The sequence below is a fragment of the Camelus dromedarius genome, chromosome 9 (assembly GCF_036321535.1).
Source record: "Camelus dromedarius isolate mCamDro1 chromosome 9, mCamDro1.pat, whole genome shotgun sequence".
Lineage (NCBI taxonomy): Eukaryota > Metazoa > Chordata > Mammalia > Artiodactyla > Camelidae > Camelus > Camelus dromedarius.
The window spans coordinates 67,146,218-67,171,968 of record NC_087444.1 but is presented as its reverse complement, the minus strand read 5'-3'; the positions used below and the strand labels follow the sequence as shown (position 1 = coordinate 67,171,968).

The window sequence follows — 25,751 nt, the reverse complement described above, 5'->3', positions numbered from 1 at the left end:
AGTCAGGCACCAAGACCTGCCAGGATCATGCATAGTCATACACTTGGATCTGCCTTGGGAGCTAGGGAGTCAACCCTAACCCCAGCCCCACCTCCAAGTGCATGCGTCCACTGCTAATGCCCCAGACGTTTATTACCAGATTATTACCAATAATCTGCTCTGATTTCCCACAGGTGTTGAATTTACAAAGGCATTGGCAGTATAAATCCACCAAAGCTGCCTGGGACATGGCTCAGATTTCAGCCCCAATGCTGCAGTCCTATTGCCCATGGGAATGGGCTCAGATTTCAGCCTTGCCTCCCCTTAGGGCGAGCTGTCAGTGCTCCCAGAGCTCTTACAGGTGGAGCTGCCCTGGCTGTGAGCAAGCTGAGAAGGAGGCTTCTATGATGGGGTCCTGCCCCTCCATTCGGGCACACCAACAATGGGGCTTCTTATGGTAGACCTGGGCTCTGCTGCACACTCTCCCAACCCCAGCCCACACCACACTCCAGCCTCTTCAGGCTGTCCTCACGCAGCCAACCCCAGTTCTCTCCCTGGGTCTGTTCTCCAAAGCTCAGGTTTCAGTACCAGCCGCTGCCTGCAACAGCAGGCTCCTGGCTCGGGCTGGGGATCCTCTGTGTCAGTCTCTCTCTGTTCTGCCTGCTGCAGACCAGCTGCTGTGCTCTCCTCCAAGCCTCTGAGGCTCCCTTTCTGTCCAGGCTGATCTCCCCACTGGTGAAGGGGCTTCCCAGGGTGAGGGAAACTTTCCTCTTCCACAGCTTCCTCCCAGTGGTGCAGGTCCTGCTCTGATTCTTTTTTTTTTTTTTTTTTTGTCTCATCCTACCTGGTTATGTGATGATCTTTTCCACAGACTTGATTGTATAAGATCTTCTGCCAGATTTCATGTGAGATTTCAGAAAGAGAACTGTTCCACATGTAGATGTATTTTTGATGTATTTATGGGAAGAGGTGAGCTCCGCATCCTTCTATTCTGCCATCTTGATCCAGCTCTGAGAAGGATTAGTTTGGAGAGCACAGCCCGGCCTGCTAACCCCAGTGCACATGTCTGTGCACAAACACCTATACAAAGATGGCAGTCCATTCAGAACTGACAAAGCCTTCTATTCCTAAAGGGCTTCAGAAAACTCAAAGAAAGGAAATGAAAATAAGTGTAGAAATTAATGAACTAGAAAGCATAGAAACAAAAATGTACAAAATACAGACAGTTCATTAAAAGACTAATAAAATATAAGATCTGTTGACAAGACTGATTTTAAAAAGGAGTTGAAGGTACAAATATTATTAGAAATAAAAGTAGAAACACAATAAGAGGTATAGTAGAGATATACAAAATGAGAGAATATTATTAAAAAAAACCCATGCTAATAAGTTTGAAAACATAGTAGTTATGAAAAGTTTTTTAGACAAATAAGTTACCAAAGTGACCAAAAAAAAAAAAAGAGAAAAAAGACAGTGAAGAATCAGAATAATTAAACTTACCCTCCCCAAAGAAACATCAGGGCAGACAATTTTACTGGACAGTTTCCCCAAATTTTGAAGAAACAATTCCATTTGCATACCAATTCTTCCAGAGAATAGGAGAAAATGTCCATCGACTCATTATATAAAGCCAATAATACCACAGAGGCAATAACAGACATGAATTTTAAAAGGAAAGGAAAATTAGATGTCAATCTTATATATGATTATAAATTCAAAATAACTGAAAATTAGAAAATAAATACAGCTTTTATATATGCATACACAGACACATCATGATGCAGTTGGTTTATCCCTATAATTTAAGGTTAGCTTAACATTAGAAAATCTACTAGCACAATCTACCACATTAATTGCTTAAATAGAAATCATATTATAATCTTAAGAGGTTCAAAAACATTTGTAAAATTCAAAACTTTTTTTTTTAACTAAGAGAAAATTCTTTAACCTGATAAAGGGTATCTACCTCAAAAACCTACAGTAAACATCATACTTAAAAGTAACACATTAGAATTACTTTTCCTTATAAATTAGAAACAAGACAAGGATATTTATTTCTATTCAGCATTATACTGTGGTTCTAGCAAGAAGAATAAAACATGTGTTACAGAAAGAAGGGAAGGAAGAAATGGAGGGAGGGATGGAGTTGGGGAGGGAGGAGAGAAGGCAAGGGGAGGGAAGAAACCAGAAGACACAATAAAAAGATTACTGTGAAAGAACTTTTCTTTATTGAGAGAGGATATAGAAAACCCCAAAGAATTTAAATCTATAAATTATTAGAAGTAATAGTAATAAGAGAGGTGTGGAATATAATTCTAAACAAAAATCCATCATGCTTTCATGTATCAGCAAGAAAGAATAAGATAATGTACTTTAAAAAAACACGATTTATAATAGTAACAATAAAATAAGAAATAAAATGCCTAGGAATAAAATCAGCCAAAATGTGCTTGGCCTTTATGGAGAACATTAAATCTGATCCAAAACTTTAGTGTCTAAAGTAATGAGAACAATAATATGCCCACATAAGTATTCACATAAAGTTCCACAATAACTTTTCAAATGGATACTATAGATGGTTGTTTAGACAACATTTGAAATTTTACTTTTAAGCTTGACTGAATTGGAGGGTAACAGTGGCATTAACATATAAAGAGAAATCAGAAGACCTGGTTTGGTTTAAATACATAAATATATATATAATATATATTTTTTTATATGATGCAATTGCCTTGGGACATTTAAGGTTTGAGATTTAGGTGAAAAATCCAAGTGAATAAATGACACTGAGTATCAGAAGATCCTCAGGACTACACACAGACGTATTTCAGTAGTTACAAGAACAGAAATAGGAGTGTAAGCAGTAATAATTGGAGGTTTCCTCTTTGAGAAGTCAAGAATTATGGGAAAACTTAATTTTTTGTTGAAATAGTTGACATACAATAAATACTATGTTATTTTCAAATGTACTACATAATAATTTGACATTTGCATACATTGTGAAATGATCCTTACAAGTCTAGTAGCCATTTGTCCTCATACAAAGTTATTCAGTATTATTGACCATCTTCTTTATGCTGTGTATGACATCTCCATGACTTATTTATTATGTAACTGCAGGTTTGAACCTCTTAATCCCCTTCATCTAGTTCCCCTACCCCCATACCCCCACCTCCTCCCTTCTGGCAACCACCCATTTGTTCTCTGTATCTGTAAGTCTGTTTTCATTTTGTTTTGTTTGGGTTTTTCTCTTTGTTTAGATTCCACACCCATCACTAATCATTAGACAAATGCAAATCAAAACCACAATCAGATACCACCTCACATCTGTCAGAATGGCTATCATCAAAAAGACAACAAAATAACAAGTGTTGGCAGGGTGTGGAGAAAAGGGAACCCTTGTGCATTTTTGGTGGGATTGTAAATTGGTACATCCATTATTGAAAACAGTATGGAGGTTCCTCAAAAAATTAAAATTAGAACTGCCATATGACCCAGCAATCCCACTTCTGAGTATATAGTCAAAAGGAAATGAAATCAGGATCTCAAAGTGATATCTGCAGCTCCATGTTCGTTACAGCATTATTAACAGTAACCTAGATATGGAAACTACCTTAGTGTCTGTAGACAGATGGATAAAGAAAATGTGATGTATATATACAATGTGATATTATTCAGCCTTAAAAAGGGAGAGCCTGCCACTTACGAGAACATGGATAAACCTGGAGGGCATTATGCTAAAGGAAATAAGCCAGACACAAAAAGACAAATATCATATTATCTCAGTTACATGTGAACTCTAAAAAAACAGTTGAACTCATAATAAGAGAGCAGAATGGTGGTTACCAGAGGCTAGGGATGGGGGGCAGCAGGGAGGGAGATATTGATCAAAGGGTACAAACTTTCAGTTACAAGATGAGTAAGGTCTAATGTATACCATGGTAACTATAGTTAATAATAGTGTATTGTATACTTGGTATTTGCAAAGGCAGTAGATCTCAGATGTTCTTACCACACACACAAATGGTAAGTATGCGAGGTGATGGATATGTTAATTAGCTTGATTGTGGTAATCACTTCACAATGTATAAATATATCAAAACATTTCATTGTACACTTTAAATATATACAATTTTGTCAATCATACCTCAAAGCCAGTGGGGACGGGGGAGACTAACGGGGATAATAACATGTCATTAATAGGCTATAAAACCTTCAGTGTGAAAACAGTATTCCTCAAAACACTGATTCCTGAAAGGATAATCACCTAACTGTTAACAGTGTTTACATCTGGAAGTCGACTGTATATGTGTTTCTTTCTGAAGAAAATGGTGAATATGGTCTGGATGAATGGTGAATATGGCATACGTGAGGTATAGTAAAGAAATAACTGACAAAGGAAGACATTACTTAAATGTTGTTTTAATTATGAAATAGTTTAAATATACAGAAAGATACAAAGAATAAAAACCCACAACCAGCTTTATCAATTTAGAAGAATTACCCATATTAATTTTTTAGGCATATAAGTGATGAAAAGATATCTCCCTTTGCATCCTTACCTCAGTCTCATTTTTCTCCCTCTCCAGAGGTCATCACAATTTGATGATCATTTCCATGAATGTTATTACACTATTTCCATATGGCATTTAGCCATGGAAAATACAGCGTTGATTTGCATGTTTTCAAACTTTATATAAGTAAGTGGAACCATATCATACAAATTACCCTCTAGTTCAGTTTCTATAGTTTCTGAGATGTATCCATATCTCTAGTTTGCTCATTTTGAGTTCTAACATTTTTAAACCCTAATGGTAATTCTGATTGCTTTCATTCTCACAAACAACACTGAAGTGGGTCTTCATGTACATCTCCCTGAACAGGAGAGACTCTGTAGAGGTTCAAGTGCAAAATTGCTGAGTCAGAGTATCCACATCTTCAACTTTACTAGACATTGACAAATTATCCTTTTTAAAAAACTATTTCCAAATGCACTGTATGCTATTCCCATTGCTTCACATCTTTCTGGTAATTGGTACTGTGATGCTTTTGTCAATGTGATGATTTTGAAATAGTTACTGTGGTTTTACTTGTGTTTCCCTTATTACTGTGATGTATATTGTCAATTATACTGTACTTTCTCTACTGGTATAAACCATTTTTATCATATGCGGAATTTCTATAAATAGATCAGATTCAATAATTTTCTTGCTGTTCTTGAGAATTCATACTTCATAGATGAATTTGAAAACAAAATTGTGAAATTAAGGGGCAAAAATGCCCATTGGGGAATTCTGGTTGGAACTGCAAAGAATCTGTGAATTAGGAGTTAACTGATAACATTATTGAGTCTCTTCAGCCTAGGCTGTTTAATATGCTTCAGTTTATTTTGTTATTCTTTAGTTTTCTGGGTCTACAAAATCAATTGTTTTATATTTAAGCATTAACTTTCTCAGCCTCCGGAATTTAACTCCATGAGGACACGGTCTTTGTATTGATCATGTTGTCTCCTCACACCTAAAACAGTATCTGGCAAATTGGAGCTACTCAATATATCTACACATTCAGTGAATATTGAGTAGTTTGTAGTTTTCTTCCCTCAATCTCCTTTTAGTTTCATTTTACAGCCACTTGATAAAAATTTTTACAAACTTTGTTCTTTTTCTATGGTATGTAACAGTTTAAATGCTTTTGAAATTACCTAGATTCACCCACATAATTACCTGGGGCTGATGCTTTCTTATGGTACAGTACAAATTTCTATGTTTATTGGCTTTTGGGAGTAAATAGCAGTCCTCTCTGTTCTTGTCTTGATCTAAATGTAAGTTCTGTATTCGTCTCAGTGAATCTTAATTTTCTTTAATTGGTTTATCCAACTCATTCTCTTTAGAAACATCCTAAAACTGGTTGTAAGTGTTAGAGTTCTACTATTTGTGTCTGTATCAACACTCACTTAGAGTCCAAACACTCCCACTTATAGTCCAAAATTTTTAGGTTTCCCCAATTCTGACCTGCTGCTTTGCATGGATGTTCTGCTTTGTCCACTAAGGAATCATATTTTAGCTGTAAGGAGTAAATGAGTTAATATATGTTGAGTATGGAGAACAGTGCCTAGTGCCTAGTAAGCACTCAATACATGTTAGCTATTATTATTTAATTGAATATTTGCAATATTTGATGCACTACGTTAAGTACTTTACATGCAAATTTCTTACTTAATATGCACCAATCTACAATAGAGACTACTTCATTTAATACTCACATTTTTACAATATCCTTTATTATCCCTATTTTAAGAATTAAAGAAAACCCTGAGGTTTAGATAAGTCAAGCAAATTACTCAGTCACACAAAGCCACAGTAGTAGTAGAGCTATGATTTCCCAGAATCTAAGCTCTTAGTCTTGGGAAGTGCCTAGTGCCCAGAGAGGGAGACTGGAATAAAATAAGGCGGAAAGGTATATAAGAATCAGACATTGCCAATTATGGTGTCCACCTGTGCTCAAAAAAGAAACAAACAAAACAAGAATCAAAGAAGTTCCTCATAGACAGTTTAAAAGACTGAACGTTAGCTTAAGAACAACAGCAAGCCAAAAAAAACTTCTAACTGGAGGCAGTGATATGTGTATTCTTACACTTCAAAAAGATCAGTTTGGATGCATGGTGGGAAATGAATTTAACGGGACCAGAGGTTGGATCAGGAAGCTGTTAGAAACCTGTTAGAAAGCTATAGCAGTGATCCGGTAAGACAAAACTTAAGACTAGGAAGGCAACATTAGAGATGGAGAAAATGAGTATAAATTCCAGAAGTACTAATGAGAGTCTATAGGACTTGGTGACTGACTGGATTGGGTGGTGAGAGTGACTCCCCAAGATGGATTCTCTGATGATGAGCAAGGTGTGCATGTTGCCTGAAGGTTTTCTTGCATTCCTTACATTCATAGGGTCTCTCTCCAGTATGAATTCTCTGGTGTTGGGCAAGGGACCCACAGTAACTAAAAGCCTTTCCACAAACATTACATTCATAAGGCTTTTCTCCAGTATGAACTCTCTGATGCTGAGTAAGGGATGAATCATTGCTAAAAGCCTTCCCACATTTAATACATTCATAGGGTTTCTCTCCAGTATGAACTCTCTGATGTTGAGCAAGGTAGGCAATCTGGCTGAACGCTTTCCTACATTCCTGGCATTTATAAGGTTTTTCTCCAGTATGAATTCTCTGATGTTGAGCAAGGTGTGAATTCTGGCTGAAAGCTTTCCCACATTCCTTGCATTCATAGGGTCTCTCTCCAGTATGTATTCTCTGATGTACAGTAAGGTATGCACGAAGGCTAAATGCTTTCCCACAGACATTACATTCATAAGGTTTCTCACCAGTATGAACTCTCTGGTGTTGAGCAATAGATGATCTATTGCTAAAAGCCTTCCCACATTCAATACATTCATAGGGTTTCTCTCCAGTATGAACTCTCTGATGTTGAGCAAGGTAAGCAAACTGGCTGAAGGCTTTCCTACACACCTTGCATTCGTAAGGTTTTTCTCCAGTATGAACTCTTAGATGTTGAACTAGGTGTGCATTCTGACTGAAGGCCTTCCTACATTCCTTACATTCATAGGGCTTCTCTCCAGTATGAATCCTCTGATGTTGAACAAGATTTGATCTCTGGCTGAAGGCTTTCCCACATTCTACACATTTATAGGGTTTCTCTCCAGTATGTATTCTTTGATGAAGAGTAAGGGATGAGCTCTGGCTGAAAACTTTTTCACAGTCATTACATTTCAAAAGTTTCTTCTCTGTATAGATAGTCTTGGGCTTAATGCCCATTAACTTTTTTTTAAAGCTTTTATGTGTATTATGTGTAACTACTTTCTCCTCTTTGGGGATTATCTGTGGTGTATGAAGTAGTGTGCTTGGATGGAAACTTCCCCAAGTTTTGCTATATTCTTGTCCCCTTTCATCAGCAGAGGCTTCTTCATGAGTGATTGTCTCTTCCTTGAAGCATGCCTTCTGATTCACTGTTTGCCTCTCAAAATGGCCTTCACATTTCCATTCTTCTCTCAAACTGGAGTACTCAAGGCCACTGCTTGTAAGTTTTTTTATTACCTTCTGAGATGACTGTGCTTCATAAATGTCCCGCTTTGGGTTTAATTGTTTAGTTTCACACATAGAGTCCCAGTCTGAAAAATAATAATAATAAAAAAAATGTCTCCTCTACTATGTACCAGAAGGTACATTTATGAAGGTACATTCATAAAGTGAGGTTTGTGAATTTAATAGCAAATAATGCCCACAAGAACACGAGCTTTTCTAGTTCTGATGTGTATAAGAACATAAACTGAAAATAGGTCATACAGAAACTTGAGAAGGAATGATGAGAATTATTAAGAACATCAACAAGGTAACTATCAGGTCAAGAAGGAATTACATAGGTGGTTGGACCTGGTTCTAATTTTATGCATGTATGGATAATACAGGAATTCAAATAATCTCCATTCGTCTAGTTGCTTCTTTCAAGAACATTCATTGAAACTTGTGCCAGGTACTGTTCTAGATGCTTTTGATATCAGAGTAAACAAAACAAAGATCCTTAACTACATGGACCTTATGTTCTTGGAGGAGATAGGAAATAAATGTTAAATAAGTAAATTTTATTGTATGTTAGAAGGCACTTAAGTCTATGCCAAAAGAAAAGTAGGATAAGAGAGATCAGGAGTTTGGCGAAGTCAAAGGTAGGAATCATTAAAAAGTTAACATTAAAGCAAAGATGTGAAGGAAGTAAAAAAAGTTAGTCACTTAGACATCTGGAGAAAGAACATTCTGGGAAGAAGAAATAGCCTAAAAGTAGAAGCATGTTTGGTTTCTTTGAGGAATAGTAAGAAAGCCAGTGTGCCTGGAGAGGACTACGTAGTAGAAGATGAAGTCAGGGGGTAAAGGATAATCAGATTATTTAAGTTTTATAGGTCTCCTAAGGGATATAGCTTTTACTCTGAGTGAGATGGAGAACCACTGAAGTGTTAAGTGTATAGAAGTTATGTCTAGTTACGGTTTAATGAAAATACTGGAAGGTGGAAAGCAAGGGGAGAAGCAAGGGGACCTATTATTGTAGCAATCAACATGAGAGATGGTAATGATTCAGACCAGAGAGATATCAGTGGAGGTACAGAGAGGTGGTCAGAGTCTAGGTGTATTTTGTAGGAAAAGCCAAGAGGATATCCTTACAGACTGGATATAGACTGTGACAAGAAAGAGACAGACAAGCATGCCTTCAAAGTTTATGCTCTAAACAACAAAAGGATGGAATAGCCATCAACATTGATGAGAAAGGCTATGGATATAGCAGATGTAGGCAGTGAGGTATGGAAGATCCAGAGCTCAGTTTGAAATACTATAAATTTAGTATGTCTTTTAGACTTTGAAATGGAAATGTGGAGAAGGCAGATGGACACATGAGACTAAGTTTAAGATAGCAGTCTATGATAAGGCATTAATATCCATAATATATATAAACAGGACACACAACTCAGTATTAAAAAAAAACAAACAACTTGATTAAAAGAATGGGTAAAAGACCTGAATAGACATTTCTCTGAAGAAGATATACCAAAGAAGATGGCCAACAGGGACATAAAAAGATGCTCAACATCACTAATCATCAGAGAAATGCAAATCAAAACCACAACAGATATCATTTCATACATGTCAGAATGGCTATCATCAGAAAGGCCACAAATAACAAATGTTGGTGAGGGTGTGGTGAAAAGGGAACCCTAGAATACTGTTGGTGGGAATGTAAACTAGGACAGCCACTAGGGAAAACAGTACAGAGGTAACTCAAAATACTAAAAATAGAACTGTCATATGATTCAGCAATTCCACTCCTAGATATATATCTGAAGAAAATGAAAACACTAATTCAAAAAGATACATGCAACCCAATGTTCAGAGGAGTATTATTTACAGTAGCAAAGATATGGAAGCAAGCTAAATTTCTATTAACAGATGAATGGATAAAGAGCATGTGGTACACACACACACACACACACACACACAGTGGACTACTACTCAGTCATAAAAAAGAATAAAATTTTGCCATTTGCAACAACATGGATGGACCTAGAGGATATTATGCTTAGTAAAGTGTCAGAGAATATGTTATCACTTATATATGGAATTTAAAAACTAAAACAAACAAATATAAGAAAAAATAAATAGACTCACAGATACAGAGAACAAACTGATAGTTACCAGTGATGAAAGGGAAGCAGGGAGGGGCAACATAGGGGTAGAGGATTAAGAGGTACAAACTACTATGTACAAAATAAATAACCTACAAGGATACAGTATATAGCACAAGGAATATAGCTAATATTTTGTAGTAACTATAAATGGAGTATAATCTATAAAAATTCTGAATCACTATGATTGATGTACACCTGAAGCTAATTTAATACTATAAGTCAATGATACCACACACACACACACACACAAAAGATAGAGATTTTTAAATTGGGAGCTGCCAGCATATACTTGGTATTTAAAGAGACTGTATTACCAAGAGAATGTGTGTAGGTTAAGAGAAGAGAAAGGAGCAAGGAACGAACCCTGGAGCACTCCAACATTAAGATATTTAGGAAAAGAGAAGAAACCAAAGAAGATTAAGAAGAAGCAAAAGTAAACAAGAAAAAGTCAGGGCTGAGAACATTAATACCACATGATATTACAGGTTATAATAAAAATCAACTTGTTCAGTATGAATACACTGAAAAATAATAAAATACACTTTCATAATAACACATGTAGTTTGGAATATATTAGTTAAGAAATGTCACAAAAATAATAAAACAACAGCTAATAATAGTAATCATTAAAAGAAATATCTTTTAATTTGCTTTTATATATGAGGAATCCACAATGTAAAGCCACTAAGTCTCACTAAACTTACATATTATGTCCATTCAATCACAGTCAGAGCCTATTGTGATTTTTTTAAAAGAACTGCATAATGAAGAATCTGGCAGGCCTTTGTTCCTTTTTCCCAGGAGGTAACCTCTAAACCCTCTGAACTCCTGGAAGTAATGTCTTTGTTACTCATCGTGAGCCCCTTGGACCACACCTGATACTTAATACTAGTAAGGTGACTTATGATGAGCCCCTAGATAGTTTGGCTAACAAGATGACTCAGGCTGAAGGCTAGCCATGCTGGAAAGACCAACCACATGACTAGAGAGTTGGAGCTTTAAGCCACCATGATATCAGTCTGACTTTTGGGAAAGGAAGGAAGGCTGGAGACTGAGTCAAATTGGTTTATGATCCACTCAGTCATACCTACATAACGAAACAAAACAAAACAAAACCAAAAGCAAATGAAAAAACCCCACCCCTACCCCACTGTCCCAAAAAGCAAACTCTAGATATTGAAGCCAAGAGAGCTCCCCTAGTTGGCAATATTCTTTTGAGTATCAAGATGCCTGGGGGCCCTGAGGACAACAGAAGCTTCATATTTGCCACCCTCCCAGACTTTGCCCTTGGTGTCTCTTCTTTTGTCTAGTTCTGATTTGTATTGTTTTGTTACAATAAAGCTGTAATCATAATATAGCGCTTGCCTGAGTTCTGTAATTCTTAGTGAATTATCAAACCTGAGGGAGATTGTAGGCACTCCCAAATTTGTGGCCAGGTGGTCAGAAATGAGGGTGGCCCTGAGGATCACCAACTTTCAGCAGGTGTCTAAAATAACTGCAATCTTGTGGAGCACTGTCCTCTCAGATTTTGCAGTTTGACAAACTCACTGCAAGATTTTTTTTTTTTTAATTCTATGAAACTAGAAATCAACCACAGAAAAACAAATGACAAAAAAAAAAAAAAAAAAAAAGACAGCATGGAGACTAAACAACATGCTACTAAAAAACCAATGGGTCAATGATGAAATCAAAGAAGAAATGTAAAAATACCTTGAGACAAATGACAATGAAAACACAACTGCACAAAATCTATGGGATGCAGCAAAAGCAGTCCTAAGAGGGAAGTTCATAGCGATATAGGCCTTCCTCAGAAAAGAAGGACAATCTCAAATGAACAATCTAACCTAGCACCTAAAAGAATTAGAAAAAGAAGAACAAACAAAACCTAAAGTCAGCAAAAGGAAAGTAAAGATCAGGGAGGAAATAAATAAAATAGAGATTAAAAAACAATAGAACAAAAAATCAATCAAAGCAAGAGCTAGTTTTTTGAAAGAGTAAACAAAATCAACAAATCTCTGGCCAGGCTCACCAAGAAGAAAAGAGAGAGGACACAAATAAACAAAATAAGAAATGAAATTGGAGACAACCAACAACACAGAAATACAAAAAACCGTAAGAGAATACTATGAACAACTATATGGCAATAAATTGGACAACTTATAAGAAATGGCCAAGTTTCTAGAAACATACAGCCCACCAAAACTGAATCAACAAAAAACAGATCATTTGAACAGACCAATCACTAGAAGTGAAATAGAATCAGCAATAAAAAACCTCCCTGCAAATAGAAGTCCAAGACCAGATGGCTTCACTGGGAAATTCTATCAAACATACAAAGAGCTCATACCAATCCTTCTCAAACTCTTCCAAAAGATTAAAAAGGAGGGAATACTCCCAAACTCATTCTATGAAGCCATCATCACCCTGATACCAAAGCCAAAGACACTACCAAAAAAGAAAGCTATATGCCAATATCGTTAATGAACACAGATGCAAAAATCCTCAACAAAATATTAGCAAAGAGAATCCAACAACACATAAAAAAGATCATACACCATGATCAAGTTGGGTTCATCCCAGGGACACAAGGATGGTTCAACATATGCAAATCAATCAACATGATACACCACATCAACAAGAGAAAGGACAAAAATCATATGGTCATCTCAATAGATACAGAAAAAGCATCTGATAAAATTCAACACTCATTTATGTAAAAACTCTTACCAAAATGGGTATAGAGGGAACAAATCTCAACATAATAAAACCTATTTATAACATACCTACAGCCAGCATAATACTCAACACTGAGAAGCTGAAAGCCTTTCCACTAAAATCTGGAATAAGACAAGGATGCCCACTCTCACCACTTCTATTCAATATATTATTGGAAGTCCTAGCCATAGCAATTAGGCAAGAAAATAAATAAAAGGGATCTAAATTGGAAAAGAAGAGGTAAAACTGTCATAATATGTAGATGACATGATACTAAATATAGAAAACCCTGAAGTCTCCAAACAAAAACTACTAGAGCTAATAAAAGAATTCAGCAAGGTAGCAGGATACTGGATTAACATACAGAAATCAGTGGCATTTCTTTACACTAACAATGAATCAACAGGAAAAGGAAGTAAAGAAACAATCCCTTTTAAAATAGCATCCAAAAAAATAAAATACTTAGGACTAAATCTGACCGAGGAAGTGAAAGGCTTATATGTGGAGAACTAAAAAACACTGAGTAAGGAAATTAAAGATGATTTGAAGAAATGGAAAGATATCTCATGTTCTTGGGTTGGAATAATAAATATTGTTAAAATGGCTCCACTACCCAAAGCAATCTACAGATTTAATGCCATCCCTATCAAATTACCCAAGACATTTTTCACAGAACTAGAACAAATAATCCTTAAATTTATATGGAAACAAAAAAGACCGAGAATTGCCAAAGCATTACTGAAGAAAAAGAATGAAGCTGGAGGAATAACCCTCCCAGACTTCAGACAATACTACAGAGCTACAGTAATTAAAACAGCATGATACTGGTACAAAAACAGACATATGGATCAATGGAACAGAATAGAGAGCCCAGAAATAAACTCACAAACTTTTGGTCAATTAATCTTTGACAAAGGAGGCAAGAACATACAATGGAGTGAAGACAGCAAATGGTGTTGGGAAAACTGGACAACTACATGTAAATCAATGTAGTTAGAACACTCCCTCACACCATACAAAAAAATAAACTCAAAATGGCTAAAAGACTTAAACAGAAGACAAGACACTATAAACCTCTTAGAAGAAAACTTAGGCAAAACATTATCCAACATAAATCTCAGCAATGTTCTCCTAGGGCAAGCTACCCAAGCAATAGAAATAAAAGAAAAATAAACAAATGGGACCTAATTAAACTTACAAGCTTTTTCAAAGCAAAAGAAACCATAAGCAAAACAAAAAGACAACCTACAGAATGGGAGAAAATATTTGCAAAAGATGAGACTGACAAGGACTTAATTTCCAGAAGATATAAACAGCTCATACAACTTAGTAAGAAAAAAACAAACAACCCAATCCAAAAATGGGCAGAAGACTTAAACAAGCAATTCTCCAATGAAGACATACAAATGGCCAACAGGTACATGAAAAAATGCTCAATAATGCTAATTATCAGAGAAATGCAAATCAAAACTACAATGAGGTATCACCTCACACCAGTCAGAATGGCCAAAATTCAAAAGTCTACAAATGATAAATGCTGGAAAGGGTGTGGAGAAAAGGGAACCCTCCTACACTGTTGGTGGGAATGTAGTTTAGTGCAGCCACTATGGAAAACAGTATGGAGGTTTCTTAGAAAACTAAAAATGGACTTACTATATGATCCAGCAATCCCACTCCTGGGTATATATCCAGAAAAAACTCTAATTTGAAAAGATACATGCATCCCAATGTTAATAGCAGCACTATTTACAACAGCCAAGACATGGAAGCAACCTAAGTGTCCATCAACAGATAAATGGGAAAAGATGTGGTGTGTGTGTGTGTATATATATATATATATATATATATATATATACACATATACATACAAAGATGTGGTGTGTGTATACATACATACAATGGAATATTACTCAGCCATAAGAAAGAATAAAATATTGCCATTTGCAGCAACATGGATGGACCCAGAGAATATCATACTAAATGAAGCAAGTCAGACAGAGAAACACAAATATTATATGATATTGCTTACATGGGAAAACTAAACAATAATACAAAGGAACTTATTTGAAACAGAAACAAGACTCATAGACATAGGAAAAAAACTATGGTTACCAAAGGAGAAAAGGGGAAAGGCATAAATTGGGAATATGGGATTAAAAAATACACACCACTATATATAAAATAGGTAACAAGGATTTACTGTATAGCACAGGGAACTATATTCAAAATCTTATAAAAACCTATAATGGAAAGAATCTGAAAAAGAATGTATGTATCTGTCTGCATCACTTTGCTATATACCTGAAACTAACATATTATAAATCAACTATAGTTCAATTAAATATATATATTCATTTTATATATATATATATATATATATATGACACAAAACCACAATGAGGTATTACTTCACACCTGTCAGAATGGCTAGCATCAAAAGGACCATAAATAACAAATGCTGGCGAGGATGTGGAGAAGAGGGAACCCTAGTATACTTGGAGTGTATTATACTTAAGAGAAATAGGTCAGAGAAAGACAAATACTATATATTATCACTTATATGTGGAATCCAAAAAATAAAACAAGCAAATGAATATAAGAAAACAAAAACAGATATAGAAAACAAACTAGTGGTTAACAGTGGGGAGAGAGTATCAGGGAGGGGCAGGACAGGGGTAGGAGATTAAGAGATACAAAACTACTATGTATAAAATAAATAAACAGCAAGGATATATTGAGCACAGGGAATATAGCCAATACTTTATAATAACTTTAAATAGAGTATAATCTATAAAAATACTGAATCACTATGTTGTACATCTGAAACTATTATAATATTGTATATCAACTCTACTTCTCTCTCTCTATATATATATTTATTTATATATTTATGTATTCCCAAAATTGAACAAAGGACTTGAGCAGACACTTCAGAGAAAAGGAAATCCAAATAGCAATTTATAAACATAAAAAGAAGCCAAATTTTTATATTCATCAAGGACAGTCAGGTGACAAGTATAAGGAGATAATATTTCACACCCACCAAGTTTGCAAAAATTTTAGTATTTGTCAATTCTGAGTGTGGAGCAATGAACACTCTCACATACAACTGTTAGAAATGTAAATTAGTACCAGTACTCTGGAAGGTAAAATAGCATTATCCAGTAAATTCCTGGCTATAGTCTCTGTAAGAGCTCTAGCATACGTGTACCAGCTGTCACATGTAGTAAGGTTCACAGCAGTAACATTTATAACATAAAGCTGAAATAACTCAAATAACCAATAACAAATGCTGGAGAATAACAAATAACAAATCCATTGGAGAATGGATACATTTACACAGTGGAATACATTACATTTCAACAGAAAAAAAATTCAATAAAAAATAGCTACTAAAATCAACATGGATGAATCTCAGGAATATAATTTTGAGTTGGAAAAAAGTCAGAATTATATGCATAGTATATTTCTACACATAAAAAATTGAAAATATATAAATATAAATGTTTTGTTTAGGGATATATGGCACAACTATAAAGAAAAGTCAAGAAATGATAAGCAAATTGTAGGATAGTGGTTACCCTAGTAGTTCCCTAGGATAGGGATGGGCCAAGGGTAGGGGGTGGCACATCACTAGGCAGGGGCCCTCAAGGGCCTAAAATAGCATTGACAATGTTCTATTTCCCAAGTTAAGAAGTAGGTGCATGTGTTTTTGTTATATTACTTAAGCTATATATATAGGCTAATATGTATTTATATGTGTGTGTGGTTTATTTAATAACAATAATAAATAAATAAAATTTAGCCATATATTCTCTGATACTACAGTTCCACATCAAAAGTTTTTCTTAGGAAACTGAATAAAAACATAAAACGCTGGGGGGAGGTAGTGGTTGGGGGTGGGAGTGTGGGTGAGTTGGGGAGTGGTGTTGACAGAGATATTTACAATGACCCCAATCTTCTTCTGAACTTTAGTCCTCCATTTTACCTTAATGCTTCCTATGTCTATCTGAAAATCCTTCCTACACCACAAAGCTAAACTCTTAATCTCTTCTCCCTCAAATGTTTTCTAGCTTCTAACCTGTTTTTGTTAAAGACAATCATGTTCCCAGTTAACCAGAGTCCCCTCTCACCTCTCTGAACTTCCTTTATGTCAACTTTCTTTTCACGTATGCCATTTATAGCTATATTACACCTCTGCCACAAGTCTATCAATTATTTGATTATTTTTATAAATGTATAGCATCACAGCATCTTCCAAGTACCCTGTTTAAAGTACAAATTCAATAAATGTTGGTTAAAGGAATGAATGAACTGACCATTAAGAGAAAAATGAGGCATTTAGAGGTACACTACTTCTACTATAAAGTAGTAGCTAACAGCTTTTGAGCTTAGAGTATGAGATAGGTACTGTTGAAAGCACTTTAAAAATATTATCCCATTTTACAGATGACAAAACAAAGGCACAGACAAGTTAAGTAACTTGCCCAAACTTTCACTGCAAGTAAGTGTCAGGATTTGAACTTGTTACTTCAGTTATAGATGTCTGTAGAGCTCAAAAGTTTAAGCTGGAAGAGACTTATGGAACTGGGAAGGTATAAGACTCAGAGAACAGATAAGAGAGGGCAAAGTGTGAAAGGAGAGAAAGTTTAGAATAATAACTTTGGGAGAACACCCTAAAAGGACTCAAGTTTCTACTGATACCTAGAATATTTGAGAACATGTCAACAACAAGGAAGAGTGAAGAGGTGATACCTTTGAGTTAAGCTGGGCTGTCACCTCCAAAGGTTTCTGCCTGCCTATTTTCTCCTCACTCACCTGAGCACAAGCCTTTTGTCAGCTCTCTCTTCACCATCCAGGGCTCCTTCCCTTGTTCCAACAATAATATCACACTTGGTTTAGAAAAGCAAAGTCCTGTATATATGAAAAGAAAAAGAATTTGCTCATGCTGTAGATATCCCGCAATTCACACCCAGTTCTTTGATCATCAGGGAAGAGGGAGCTTATAGTAAGCCAGAGAAGAATGTGATAAGGACACATATTCAAAGGACAGCGAGGCTGAAGCTTCTGACATAGATTAATAATAGACCTGTTTACTGCCAACTCCACAAATATTAATCCGTTACTTTAGCACAGGCAGCAGACCTTGTGCTTGACTGCACACCAGATGCTATCCAAAAATTCACAATGGTGGGAGCAAAGTGCCCATTATGAGTAGAGGCTCATTTATGCAAGAAGATATTCTTACCCAGTGATACCAAGATCCTGTAGTTCTCCAACATCACATTACTGTACAGATGCCTTTGAGAAGAATTTAGGCAATCCCACTCCTCTCGGGAGAAGTCTACAGCCACATCCCTGAAGGTCACCAACTCCTTAAAGGAAATAAATAAATAAATAAAGTGAAATAACCTCATCTCTTTCCATACTCACCTCCTTCGCTGTGCCCCAGGCACTGGGACTCTCAGATGTTACATCCTCAAATATGTCAGGCATGTTCCCCTTCAAGGCCTTTGTACTTCTCAGATCATTCTGTACAAAAGTAGCAACACTCTTACCCCAGTTCCCTATTCCCCTATTTTTCTCCATTATCATTAATTATTTTGTTATTTATTGTCTGCCCCCCACCTCCACTAAAGTGTAAAGTTCATGAGAGCAGAGTATGTTTTCGTTTTGGTCACTGCTATATCCTCAGTTACAGAACAGTATCTGGCACACATGAGGCATTCAAATATCTGCTGAATAAGCTGGATTAATGAATGAATGGTTTGGAAAGTTCAAGAAGGCGTAAGAGGGTCAAAAATGAGACCAGAAAGTGCTTGCTGTATCTCCAGAAATGGTGCTATACCAAGCAAAACAAATCATCAACTCCACTAAAATTCAAATACTTCAATCCAGACTACCTAAATTTTGTGTAAAGAAATGACTATACCACTCATAATACTGCTTCTGCCTATAGGAACTGAGCAAAGTTCTTAGAAACTTGGAGCTATGCTATGATTCAGCTGGGTGCCAGGTTTCTATAATGTGACCACTTGATAAACTAACATACATTATGTGTGTGGATATATATACACACATATAAATATACATATACATACACACACATACACACACATATATATATACACACACATACATTTTTTTTACAGAATTAGAAGAGGTGAATCTGTCAAGGCAGAAGAACTTTTTTATTGTGCATTTGACACAATTTTGTCATAGTTTAAAAAATTTCTCTACAAAGTAAAAATTCTTAAAGTGTTTTTCAACACTCAGTTACTTTTTTTCTTATTTAATTATATGCAGTAGTTTGTGAATTACTCCCTCTCCACTCTAGCAATACCATCCCTCATATATTGCAGAAATGCTCCTGTTAAGGTTTGGTTCATATGTATACATGCTTCCAAAAATGTTTTCCTTAGCTTATGTAAATATGTATAACAAATGTATAATTTTTTTTATATGACACACATTTTTTCACTGATTCCTTGAGTTAATTTATACAATCAATGAAAATAATTACAATGCTTAAATTTTAACCTTAAAATATTTGACCTCTAACAAAGAACCTCTTAAAATATTTGACTTCTAACCCAATACTTGGTTTCAAGATCCATTCATAATTATAATCAAACCAGTCTATAGAAAGTCAACAGTTTCCTTCACTTTTTTGCCCTTTCATAGAAACATGGCTCCCAGCGGAGAAGACTAGTTCCCCTGAAGCCCTGTCATGAGGTGACAGTCTTATTTCTCACATCCCTTGTACCACAGCACGCGGAGGTGAGGTAGGTAACCTCTTTGCTCCTTATACTTGTTTCCATACCATTACTCAACCCTCTTCCCTAAAAGACACTTAGTTTTCAGTCTTATGAAATCAGGCCACTATCCCTCCTTATTTTAGTTATCTGTCGAATCCTCATAGATACCAATTCTGTCATTCCTTGAACCCTTCAGCATCTGGCTCACCGTCACGCTCTTCAATGCTACTCCCATTATACATAATCTTTGGTCATTTCAATATCCATATAAATAAACCTCCCAACAACCTGGCCTCTCAGTTCTCTGACCCCCTCTCTCCTCCAGTAATCTCATCCTCCACATTTCTACAGTCACTCACTTCCACAATCATGCCCTAGACCTTGTTGTAAGTACCAAACCCTCCATAATCTCAACTTTCCCACTCTCACTTCCACTTCCTATATTCCAATTTTTGCCCTCTTGGTACCCTAATTAGGATAATCCTTTGCCCCCACTAGAACTTACAAATCGTTGATCTTACCGTGTTTTCACTGTTCCTCATCCCCATGTACCTTCAATTCCTAGAACAACCATTTGTTATAACCATCCCCAAGCATACACCCTCAACTTCCCTGCCCCCTCTGACTTCACTGTACTCACCTGGTTAAACCACACGCATCACTCAGCATACTCTTTTTCTGTACCCTGCACAGTTGAACTTTGCTGGAGAACTCAAACCAACCATGCTAACTGGTCTCACATTATATTCATGATCACTAACTTCCAGTGGGCCAAAATGATACATTTCTATCTACTTACATGATACATTTCTTTAGTCCATTCATTTCCCCACTCTCCTAAACCATCATTTGATACTTCTCTCTCCTCAAATAGTCAATACCTCCTTCCTCATCGTTATACTCAGCTAAAGATCTTGTTTTGTTTCACTGAAAAAATAAAAGCCATTCTAAGAGAACTTCCATGAACTCCCACATCTACACATCAACTTGCATCTGTGCCCATATACTCTGAGTTGATCCTATTATTGTAAATGAACAGCCCACCTTCCTAGCAAAGGCCAACCCCTCCACTTATACAGCAGACCTCAGCTCGTCTCAGCTACTTAAGCAGTGTCCAAACAATTCCCTCCTCTCTCCTTTTCATCTTCAATTTCCCTTTCTAGCGAATCTTTCACATCAGCCCACAGACATACACCCATCTTAAAAAAAAAACCTTGACCACAGTTTCTCCTTCAGTTACCACCCATATTTCTTCTTCCCCTACTACTAAACTATTTGAAAGAGTTGTCTATACTTTCTATTAATTCCCTCCCTGCAATGAAGAGGAATGACATAATATGATGTAATATTAACAGGATCACTTTGGCTGCTCTGTTGAGAATAGACTAAAGGCAGTAAGGGTGTAAATTAAGAGACAAGTTAGGAGAGCACAGCAATAATCCAGGTGAGATGATGGTTTAGGCCAGAATGGAAACTGGTGGTAGTAAAAAGTGCTCAGATTCTGGGTATGTTTTGCAAGTAGGACAAACAGAACTTCCTGATAGAAGACTTTTAGCTTGAACATCTGAGATGGGGAAGTATGTAAGAGTTTTCTAACTGATTTTCCTGTTTTTGTCCTTTCAACTTATTCTCAATAGCAACCAGAGTGATCCTTAATGGGAATCAGATCATACCACTCCTATGCCCCAAAACTTCCAATGGCTCATTTCACTCAGTTTGAGACATTTGAATTTGAGGTGTCCATTCCACAACCAAATGAAGATACTGAGAAGGTAGGTGGATATATAAGTCTGGATTTCTGGACAAGAGTTCTGGGCTGTATACAATTTGGTAGTCGTTGGCATATAGATGGTATTTAAAGCCATGAGACTAGATGTGATCAACAAATGACTGAGTGTAGCTACAGCAGAGAGGAAGACAAGGACTAAGCACTCTTAGTTAATTAGGTGCTTAATAAAAATTTGCTTAATGAATGAACATTTGGACAGAGACTGAAGTTGGTCTGTATCTGGGGGAACAGCATTCTAAGCAGACAGAACAGTAAGTGCAAGGCTATGAGTTGAGAATATAATCAACTCGGTAGAAGGAAGTTAGTGTAACTGGAACTGAGTGAGTAAGTCAGACAGAGTGAGAAAAATTAGATGAGGTCAGAGGCACAGCCAGGGACCAGATTATGTAGGGCCTTGTAGGCCAAGGCCAGGACTTCGGCATTTATCCTGAATGAGGTGGGAATCTATTGGAGGGTTTAAGAAGTGACATGATTGGTTATCCAGAAAAGTTTCCACAGAAGGACAATTAATGTCTGCTTGTCTTGAAAAGCAAGAAAATATTTCAGAAAAGAGAAAACACCAACTCACCTGGTACATAGCTTTAATAAGTCCAACAGCCATTCTTTCCTCCCCTTGGCCCTTTTATAGGGAAATGGCAGTGTCCTTAGATGAGTGAGATGGGGAAGAGAAGGTGAGAAACTAGGCTTTCCTTGCAGCATTCAGAATCACCAGCCTAGAATTTTTTGGCTTCTCTTTCCTTCTGTTGCACCCTTCCCTCCAATGGAGAGAAAGCATAATGGAGACGGGTCCCTACATCACTTGTAGATTTATTATTTTAACAACAGATTTTCTAGATTTTACAAACAAAAGACTCCGATTAATGCAATCGTTTGCATAAAGAAACACAGCTAATAAATAACAGCACCAAAATCAGGTAAAGGTCTTTCTGACTCTACTTTCATCTCTCCAGTAGATCAATGGTTCTGAAACTTGGTGGCACACTGGCATCACTTGGCGGCACACTGGCATCACTTGGCTAGCTTAGATACTGGTGGCAGTCTCAGTTCTCCGACCCCCTCCCCCGCCACACACACACTCACACTCACACACACACTCACTCACAGATTCTTAAAAACTACAGCGCCAACCACCATCTTACACAAATCAGTCAGCGGCCATGGATACGGGCAGTCTCACACTGTCACCCTCTCCCAAAGCCCCAAGCCTCAAATACTAGAGTATCAAAACCGATGGTCTCACTCACACACTCCAGTCACAGAGGCCGAGGATACAGGAACAGTGGGGGACAGAGAGTCCCTCCCACCCCGACTCACAGTCTCACACTCTGTGGCACCAACCATCGGCTCACTCGCACCCACAGTCACACAGATACCATGTGAAAAGGCACATCGGGTGACAGGCTCACGGACCGAAGGTATCAACCACCGTCTCACGCAGAGTCACAGAGAAGGCCCGGGGAACGACGTCCGGGTGACCCACGGTCCACTCCTCAACCCACTTCCTACCTGCTCAACTGAACTGCCGGAAGACCGGGTCCCTGCCCGGAAGGCTCGGGTGACCTCCTCTCGGGCCCACCTCCTGCCCCGAATCTGGTGGAACCCAGCCTCTGCGGGCCCGGAAAGAAGCGCCTCGGCCTCCGGAGGACACAAAGGGGCCGCGGGCCCAGTGCTCGCGAGGGCCACTGGGAAATGTAGTCCTGACCAGAAAAGGCCCCGGCGCAGCAGAGTTAACTGCCACAGCTCCGCTCCGCTGGGAGCGCGTAACACCGCCCCATCTGCCCCGGCTCCGGCCACGCCGACCTCTCCCTGGCCCTGCAGCGGAGGCTGGACGTCCCAATCGATTCCTCCCAGCTCCGAACCAGGGTCCGCCGAGCGTCACACCAGTCGGCCTGGGACTGAAGTGCGCAGGCACAAGCGCTCTGTTCACCTCCCTTAGCAACCCCGCGGAGAATTGAAAGCCGCAGGGGGCGGGGTTGGTGTGTGGGCGCGGCTAGTGCGCACGCGTCTACGTAAAGAGGGTGAGGAGCGAGTTTCTATATTGGAGCTGAGGGACCCGAAAAAAGTGTGGTGGGGCAGCATAGAGTTGAGTGCGCAGGTGCATTATGCTTCGGCCCAGTACCACCTCCTCTAGGGCGTTCTTGCCCAGAGAAAGGTTTACTTTGAAGACAGGAGGGGAGGGGTCAGGGCAGAGAGTGTTGTACTTTGCATACGGTTCCTGTATTTGTGATTTGGTGACAGTGGGTGTCAATGTGTCCCCGTTTTCCTAAAATGAGTCTTCTACCAGGTATCTTCAAAATTCCCTTACTCCCTACATTCTGACAAATGTCACATATCCAAGAGGCTTTCCCTAATTACACTTCTTCCAGACACCCCTTCAGCTCTTTAACCTGACTCTATACCCTTTAAGAACAAGGATGTTTATATTTTAGGTATTTATTTAAGTTTCTGTCACCTGACTGTGAGTTGGTGCGCGATCCTTTGATTCTGTCGCATTGTGTGTGTATGTATGTGTTTCTGTAAGAGTAACTATGCAAAACTCTGTGTATTGGGGTGAGTCTGGTGCATTACAGTGACCATGTGTGTGATTGTGTTATTGTATGTGTGACATTTGCATATGAGAATGTGCAATGAGAGAAAGGGACTGACTGGTGGATAGTGGAGTAGGATCGTGGTGTGATAGCGTGTGTGGCAGGCTGTGAGGATTAGACTAATGGATGTGTATTTGTGTGAGGAATTCTGCCCTGTGGTATCCGATTAGAAAGCACCTACTGTGTGCCAGATGCTGTTTGAGGTGCTAGGATAGACACAAAGAAAACAAGCTTTAAAAAAAGATGAACAGAATATTAGTCAGTGAAAGGGAAAATTCAAGAGGCCTAATTTATGTGTGTTTGGGTAACAAAAAGAAATCTTGATCTACCCAAAGAATGAAGAGCACCAGAGATGATAACTACAGGGTTAACATGTAAGACTATTTTCTTATTATTTAATTCTCACCAAAATACAAATTACTGTTTGAGCAAAACTAAAAACAATGAAGTTAAGGTTGTATATATTAAGGTATATTATACTTATAAACAGTTATAGAAGCACCTTGTATGACAACAGTAGCACAAAGGCTAGGAGAAGAGAAGTAAATGGAAAATAACTATTGTAAAGTTTCCAAAATTCTATGGAAAGTAATATAATATCACTTTAATGGATAATGTGGTAAGTGGAAGATGTGCACTCTCAGGCCTAAAGCAACCACTAAACCAACAAAACAAAGAGTTATTGCTAATTATCTACAAGGGAGATAAAGTGGAATCATAAAAAATATTCAATCCAAAAGAAGTCAGAAAGGAGACGGGAACAAATAACAGGTGGGAAATAAGTGGAAAGATGGGAGGTTTTTATCAATTATCAGATTAAATATAAATGATCTGGAAGCTGGAGGAGCCGATGGTTCCTTGGTGCCCAGGACTGGCTGGGTGGAGAACATCAATCCAGGAGAGCTGAGGGTGGAATGAATCACGCCAGTAGTCCCAGGAGGTAGAAACACTGTGATCCACACCTCACAAATGAGGAAGCATGGCCCAAAGAGGAAAAATTGGGTTTGATGGGTGTCAAATCAAAAGACACAGCCAAGCCATAGAGCAGGATAAGGAAGGATTCATTACTTGCAGCAATCTGGCTTCATAGAAGATAGCTGGAGTCTCACATCTGCTTCTGCATTGAATCTGCTGCAATATATTGCTTAGGTTGAAGTATATGAGGAAAATCCAACCTTATATGCACCTAGGGTGGACCACACCCACCTCATCAGTAATGTGATACACCACTGGCTACAGGCAAAGGGGCTCTGAAAGAATCATGGTGGGGTAACAGTGAGGGACATGAAGAAGAGTGGGCTCATCTGCAGGGGTTGGAAAAAGGAAAAGCTGGAAAAGAAAGATGTGAGTAAGGTGTCAGCAGAGGAATACAGTATATGAATTGTTTTTCATGCCCTAGATCCACACCCTCTTCTTTTTATAACACAAACCCAGTTTTCCTTAGGGGACGTAACTTTTCCTTTATTCAGCCCATATGGTCTGACTTAACCTGATTCTTAGACTCAAGACCGGGTTTGTGACCTCAACCTGGGCAATCAAGAATTACATTCTCAATGGTTGGTTCAAGAGGTGCAGGAAAGCAATCAGGTTTACCAATGAATTTCACTCCTTTGGGTTGCATTGAAATGATTGTGGGGAGAATCGACAGCTGGGTGAGTGAGAAGCTGAGAGGTCAGCACATGCTT

General features: G+C 37.8%; 1 protein-coding gene across 3 annotated transcripts; it reads right to left on the bottom strand.

Annotated features, from left to right (window-relative positions):
• Positions 1 to 4,381: 4,381 nt before the first annotated feature.
• On the bottom strand, positions 4,382 to 23,116 carry ZNF570 (zinc finger protein 570). Of its 3 annotated transcripts, none has more exons than XM_010989380.3 (5): positions 22,985 to 23,116; positions 22,047 to 22,121; positions 18,180 to 18,306; positions 17,750 to 17,845; positions 4,382 to 8,155 (listed from the first exon to the last, which is right to left on the bottom strand). In XM_010989380.3, the coding sequence occupies exons 2-5, from the start codon at positions 22,077 to 22,079 to the stop codon at positions 6,801 to 6,803; spliced, it is 1,611 nt and encodes a 536-aa protein (XP_010987682.1). In that variant the 5' UTR covers positions 22,080 to 22,121; positions 22,985 to 23,116; the 3' UTR covers positions 4,382 to 6,800. The 3 variants fall into 3 exon arrangements, with proteins under 3 accessions (XP_010987682.1, XP_010987681.1, XP_064345692.1); XM_010989379.3 differs by having other exon boundaries at positions 22,889 to 23,097; XM_064489622.1 differs by having other exon boundaries at positions 22,047 to 23,097.
• Positions 23,117 to 25,751: the final 2,635 nt, after the last annotated feature.